Source organism: Gekko japonicus, unplaced genomic scaffold, assembly GCF_001447785.1.
Source record: "Gekko japonicus isolate JY-2015 unplaced genomic scaffold, Gekko_japonicus_V1.1 scaffold851, whole genome shotgun sequence".
Classification (NCBI taxonomy): Eukaryota; Metazoa; Chordata; class Lepidosauria; order Squamata; family Gekkonidae; genus Gekko; species Gekko japonicus.
The window spans coordinates 505,004-512,279 of NW_015172579.1; the positions used below are offsets into that span (position 1 = coordinate 505,004).

Consider the following 7,276-nt stretch of genomic DNA (forward strand, 5'->3'; position numbering starts at 1 on the left):
CTCCTTCTTCCCTTCTCTCTCTTTCTTTCCCTCCTCCTTTCCTTCTTTATTTCCCTCTTTCCTTCCCTTTCCTTCCCTTTTATCCCCTCTTTCCTTCCTTCTTTCCTTCTCTTTCTTTCCCCTTTTCCTTCTTCTCTCTACTCTCTCTCTTTCCTTTCCTCTTTCTTCCTTCTGTGGCCCAACTCTAGTGAGAAGGGGTTTAAACTTTAAACCCCTTCTCTCTTCACCACCACCCCCGCAGGCCAGCTGGGGAAGGGAAGGGGAGGCTTTTGAAGATGCCTTCCCCCCTTTTGTTTCCCTTCTGACATCACTTCTGGTGATGTCAGAGGTCATGGCATATCCTAATAGCCTAGTAGCTCATTAGCATACCATATGCTAATGAGCTCCTGCAGCTCTTTTTCTACAAAAAGACCCATGGAGGTTGGCAAGCCTTCCTATGAATCAGCCATTAGGCTAGGAGCTGCAAATACAGCAATGGGCCAAGACAGCCTATACTGACAACAATGAAGACAGAAACTATGCTTTCATAATTCCCATCACTGTGGTACAAGGACCAAAGAAACTCCATTTTGAATCTCTGGTTAAAGATGAGAAATAGCAATAGGTCAGCAAGAAAATTCCATTACCTGCTTGCCTGTAGAATAGTAAAAGGGCATTCCTTTGTATGTTATGTAAAATAATGAGCTCCACACTAGGCACCATAATTTAGAAAAGTTACCTAACGGTCACAGATGACATTCTATCTTCTCTCATCAATTAGAATAGTACCGAAGGTTCTAGGGAGTTGCCTGCATGGTCAAGTATTGATGGAAAGCAGAGTACACTAATGAAAGTGTAGATAAACAGCTGAAGCAAGTGTCATGGCTAAGAAACGCAAGAGATAAGCCATAAATGGAGAGCTGAAGTGAAAGATAGGTAAAGGATTTGTGATGATAATCATACAAGGGACAGAAAAGTTTGTGATGTTAAATGAAGAAATGGATATCTGCGCATCTCCAAGAGCTGTTTCTGCATGTTGAGAAAGAAATTAGGTTATTATGGACTATCAGAACAGTATCTATTGTCTATGCATCAGGATCAAGCGAGGTCTGTGGTAAAAACAAAGGATTCTGGATGTTGCAAGACAACACAATCTGAATAGATTGAAAAGTGATATTGATCTGAACACCCTAAATAGCCACTTATTGATGCCTTATGTTAACAGTTTAGAGAATCCCAATTATAGGAGGGCTTTCACTCTGCTAAGATACGATGTGCTGCCTACTGCAGTACTGGAAGGCAAATATAAGAAGACACCTTTAGAAGAATGCCTATGCCCATGTGGGGATGGGAGTGTGGAGACATTAAGCCATGTAATTTTTGACTGTAAAATCTAAAGACAGATTTGGGAGGCATTGGTAGTACCAGTAATTTCTAGTTTCCCAGGGAAAGATCAAAAAAGTCTACTCAAGAAAATGCTTGCTGATAGAAACAGAGATGTTACCTTCAAAATTGCTAAGTATGGTTGGCTGGCAATTAAGCTGAGGAAAATATGGATAAGTCATGCTAGCTGATATTTTAGAGACTGTTTTCTAAGTAATTTAACTTCTATCACTTAATATTTTAGGTTATTAGTGGTTTATTTATGTATTCTACAAATATTATATTCCTGTATAGGGAACAGAAATGTTTTAAGTTTGGGGTTTTACTTCTTTTACTGTGTACTGGTCAATGACTGTAATAAATTTACTTACTTACTATAAAATGTTTGTAACTTCCTTTGTTCTTTGAAATTCAGGCTTTTGAGGCTTGGGTTCTCCTTTGTTCGAATAAAGTTTTCTGCTCACTTCAGAAGACTCACTGGTTGTGTTTCTGATGGGGACTAACATGCAGGGGCATAGCCAGCACTGGAGTGTTGGGGGGCACCCCCTATCATATTTGCGATGTGTGGATGTGTGGCTAAGTCACCTGGGGTGCTGCTTGGGCACTTTGGGTCTTCTTGGAGCAACTGGGAGCATAGGAGGGGGTTAAAGGAGAGCCAGTTTGGTGTAGTGGTTAAGTGCGCGGACTCTGATCTGGGAGAACCGGGTTTGATTCCCCACTCCTCCACTTGCACCTGGCTGGATGACCTTGGGCAAGCCGTAGTTCTGATAACAGCTATCCTTGAAAAAGAGCAGTTTCTGTCAGAGCTCTCTCAGCCCCACCTACCTCACAGGGTGTCTGTTGTGGGGAGGGGAAGGGAAAGGAGTTTGTAAGCCGCTCTGAGACTCCCTTGGGTAGTGAAGGGCGGGGTACAAATCCAATCTCTTCTGTTCTTCTTCTTTTTTAAAAGGAAGCCTCGGCTTTGGTTTGTCTTGAAATTCTCTCTGGAAGCACAGAAGGCACTTAAAAGCCTGCGTGGCTCCTGTGGCTGCTGGGAAGTTGGAGGCCAGGAGCAGCTGAAGGAGGCACTGGCAGAGCACTGACTGCCCTGGCTTGTTCTCTCCAGACTACCTCCAGGCTCGAGGAGGGGAGCGCAGCTGGTCGGCGGATGCTGCCCACCCAGGAGGGCTGCAGGGCAGGGCTTTGGGAGGGCCACACTGGCAGGGGTGGCTTTCCAATCTGCTCGAGGCCCCCATCACCCCCTCACGACATCAATTTCCCTCCCCCCAGTGGCACGCCTCATCTGGCATCGTTCCCTCCCTCCTCCTTTTAATTAAGTGCCAAATATAGATCAATTGTGGTGCTGATGGGTTTAATTCTGAGTGGTGGGGCTGCTGTAACACACAGAGCCCGGTACCAGCTTTGGATGATGGGGCTGGCAGGAGCCTGGCAAGAATTCTTTACAACCCCCCACCAACGTGCTGCTGACCGACACTAATCCCTGCCTGCCCCCCAGAATATTCAAGAAAGCTGCCTGGCTGGTTCTTCTGCTTCAAACAGGAGCAAATCAGTAGTTGGTGGCGGGGAGAGGCTGGCAGGTATCCACTCCCCTTGGACTGCCCTGGCTGCTGAAATATGGGGTGAGCCTGGGCATTTCTCTTCATCTCCCCCCACCCCCAGCTAGGAGGCATTTCCATGAGCAGGTGGAAGGACCAAATGAGGGCAGAAGCCCCACTAGGTAAGAAGCGAAGGAGAAGAAAGAAAGAAAGAAAGAAAGAAAGAAAGAAAGAAAGAAAGAAAGAAAGAAAGAAAGAAAGAAAGAAAGAAAGAAAGAAAGAAAGAAAGAAAGAAAGAGAAGTGGGTTTGGAATGCGGCTTGTGTGCGCGCAGGGGAGGGTTTTGTAGAAAAAGCCCAGCAGGAACTCATTAGCATAATAGGTCACACCCAACAGCAGAAACTCATTAGCATATTAGGCCACACCCCTGACAGCACAGCTCATTCGCACATTAGGCTGCACCCCCATGTTACCAGAAGTGTGGTCATCCAGCCACACCCACCTTTTGCTCCTTATTCTACCTTGTTTGTTGTCAAAACCCAGGGCTTTTTTTGTAGCAGGAACTCCTTTGCATGTTAGGCCACACACCTCTAATGTAGCCAATCCGAATGAGTTTCTGCTTTTGGGCGTGGCCTATTATGCTAATGAGTTCCTGCTGGGTGTGGCCAACTCAGGAGCCCGCCGGAACTCCGTTCCTGTGCCCAAAAATAGCCCTGTGTGCGCGTTCCATTGGGAAGGGTCATCCTTCTTTGCTGCTGCAGCTTTCTCCTCCACCTTCTCCAGTTTCTCCCCCACTTTCCACTTTGGCCACAGGAGCCAGCTTTTGTTGGGGTGTTAATTAAATTAGTGTTAATTAAATCAGTGCCCTGCCTGGCACCATAGTGCCCCCCCCAAAAAAAACCTCCTGGCTATGGGGCTGCTAACACACCAGGCAATGACTTTTCAGAAGCCTCTCCATAAAGTTCATACTAAAAGAAACTACATTTCCCCTCCTATTGCTGAGCACTCTAATATTCTTATATTTCAATATGGAATAATATTTATTCTAGTGGTAGATTTCCTAATATTATGAAGAACCTTAACACTGTCCTCCTTATGTACTATTTTTGCACCACTGTGATAACCCATCTGAACATAAATTCAATAACCAAAATTCTGACACGAGGACACGGTGCCAGCCCTAAAGATCTTTGAATAATTAATTTGAGATCTGTATCAAACCAAAGGAGAAGCTGCCATTTCAGTATCTGCCAATCTTAAATCTGTGCCCGTTATACAGCTATATGGTGGAGAAGGGTGTCAAGAGACAAAGGCAAGTATAAAAGCTGCAGCAGTCTTCCGGGTAGAGCCAAACATAGGCACACGGTCTGAATTGAACATTCATTGAAAATGTTCAGCCAAACTTCTAGCATTATAAAAGGGCACATTCAAATTGTTTATGGGATCCAAACAAAGGCAAAACACCGAAGCCAAACGTTTGCGAAATGGAAACCCTTGATCTTAAGGAAAATTTCATACATCTGAGAACACATCATCTTAAATGGTACAGTGCATAATTCTGCTTAAAATGGCTCTAATAAAAATCCAGCTGGGTTCTTGCTACCTCTTATATGATTTCTGTTTCAGTGATTCACCATCCTTACAATGTTGTTGAGGAGGAAAAATGATGCAGCTTTTGGGTGGCAAAAGTGCTGTGCTCAACAAAGTAAATAGATATAGACAATTAGGAGCCACTTTGAATAAAACTGTTGCTCTCTTACAGAAATGCTCTTGCCAATATCCCTACATCAAAATAATGTGAGATCATTAATTACATGTAAGTAGTTCTGAGAAAGATGCAGCCCAGCAATGGGTACCAGGAAGGGCCCAATAGCAACTCATTTGCAGAACTGTCTGTACATTATTACCATTATTGTTTTACATGTGGCCTGGTGACATCTAGAGTAGACGGCTGTCTAGTGCTGTCTGTGGAGTTGCTCTTGAAAAGCTCTTGGAAACTATCATTATTCCAGAATGTGACTGCTAGGGTTGCCAGACCCCCACCCCGGTGGAGGTCGGGGTCCCCCTCCACCAGGCCCCACAGTCCTGCTGCCAATCAGCTAGCCAACAGGGGGGACTTACCTTGAAAAAGAGCAAAGCCCAGCTGATGTTGCAGCAACATGTCTATGTCACTTCTGGCATGACCTGAAAGTGACATCATCACATCGGCAACATCACATCGGTGACGCTCTGGTATTTTGGGGGAAATTCTATGGTAGAAGCCAAATTTATCATAGAGTTTTGGTCCAAATACCAGTGTCAGACTCCTGAGGCGATCAATTTCCAACAATATTCATTCAGAAAAGCGAAGTTTATTGAGACAGCAGTGCTACAGGTATCATAACTATTTCATGTTAGAACTAAAGAGAAAACGCACGAAGCAAAGAGATATACATAACTCAAAGGGGTCCCCTGATGGCCCCTAGCCAGCAGAAGCCCACCAAAGTAATGGGTAACATTTCCCAGGAGTAAGACTACACCAGGGACTCAAGGTCATATAACACAGAAGACAGATAATAAACTCAGTGTAGGCACAGCAGAAACAAAACTTGTCATTCCAAAGCATCCCCCCCCCCATCTACATGACAGCCAGGCAGGAGGCCTAGCTGACAACCAGTGTCACACCAATGTCACTGTGAGATTATGTCACTTCAGGATCACGTCGGAAGTGCACGTCACTGATATGTCACTGCAACGTCAGCTGGGTCTCCCTGTGGCTCCCAGTAAGTCCTCCTCCATCCTCCACTGGTTGCCAGGAGGGACCTGGCAACCCTAGTGACCGCCTAACTATTGACAGAGGCCAGGCACTTTGATCATATCACTCCAACTTTGACTTAGCTTCACTGGCCTCCCATTTGTTTCCAGACTTAATTTAGCTTTTTAACCTTTAAATCTTTGGGAAGTTTGTTCAACTCTTACCCAGGTAGGTGGGTAACTGTACATTTTCCTTGAGTCCAGTGGCACCTTTAAGACCAACAAAGTTTTATTCAAGGTGTGAGCTCTTGTGTGCACACACTCTTCCTCAGACAGTCTGAGGAGGGGTGCGTGCACACAAAAACTCACACCCTGAATAAAACTTTGTTGGTCTTAAAGGTGCCACTGGACTAAAACTTTGTTCTAATGCTTCAGACCAACATGGCTACCCACCTGAATGTACGTTTTGCTTTTAAAGAATGAAATGGTATCTTAAACCAAGGGTTGCCAGCCTCCAGCTGGGGCCTGGAAATCTCCCAGAATCACAGCTCTCCACAGAGATCAGTTCCCTTGGGAAAAAATGACTGCTTTGGAGGATGGACTCTATAGCATTACACTCTGCTGAGGCCCCTCCCCTCCACAAACACACCCTCCCAGGCTCCACCCCGAATCTCCAGGAATTTCCCAACCCAGAGTTGGAAACCTTTTATGGAGAAGGCGAATGTTTTCCCACATCCAAGTAGTTCTCTCACCTGGGTTTGGGAAGGCTTAAAAGCAGAATCAAAGCTGTGCTGCAGAGAGTCCAGAAACGGCTGGATTTTGTAGAGGCCATGGGTCGTCTGACTGGAACGAAAGGCCACAATATGGAAGTACTTGAGAATCTTCTCAAATCTTGGCTGAGTCATGATCAGTGCTATGCTCTTGTTACTATAGAAACCACTACTCCAGATGCTGAGGACAGACTCACAGTGGTGAGTACTTGTGGAGATCATGTATGCAAGGAAAGCCTTCATTTCTGTCAGGGTGACATCTGTCCAGGTGTCATCACTCCCAAACCGTTCCTGATACTTCTTGGCATACATATTAGTTTGCACCACCATGTTCTTTAGCACATTGTCGGGGACAAACAGTTGGAAGAAATCCATGGCACTGGCAGCTGGTGGCATTTTGCGAGTTGGGCCTAGAAAGCAAAAGGAAAAATATGAAGCCTATTTTTGTAGTTACTAATGTAACTTGTTGTTGTTGTTGCTGTTGTTATTATTATTGGATTTTTACAGTGATGAGTGAGTTTATGGGCTCCTCAATGAGTTTATGGCGAAGTGGAGATTTCAACCTAGGTCTCCCCAGTCCTAGTTTAATACTTAAAAAATCATACCACACTGGCTTTCAGTTCATTAGAGCCAGGTAAGAACAATATTCAGAATAGGACTGAGGAGACCTGGGTTCAAATTCCTGTTCAGCTATGAAGCTTACTGGTTGCCCTTGGGTCAAACAGTCTCAGCCTCAGTTCTTGGGAAGATAAAATAGAAGAGGGGAAACCCTAGGCTTGCCACCTTCCAGATAGGGGCAGGGGATCGGTGGGAGGGCTCTTCCTGGGCCCACGCCTGAAGAGCTTGATCGGGGTGAGTGACGGATCCGTGGGGGTGG

The 7,276-nt window shown here is 45.2% G+C and overlaps 1 protein-coding gene across 1 annotated transcript in view; it reads right to left on the bottom strand.

The window, feature by feature from the left end:
• The window catches only part of PGBD5 (piggyBac transposable element derived 5), a 49,985-nt gene extending 43,184 nt beyond the window's left edge, over positions 1-6,801 (bottom strand). The window contains exon 1 of the mRNA XM_015421443.1: positions 6,382-6,801. Within this exon, the coding sequence (XP_015276929.1) occupies positions 6,382-6,795 (414 nt within the window). The 5' untranslated portion in view covers positions 6,796-6,801. The remainder of the gene's footprint in view (positions 1-6,381) is intronic.
• Between the last annotated feature and the right edge of the window lie 475 nt (positions 6,802-7,276).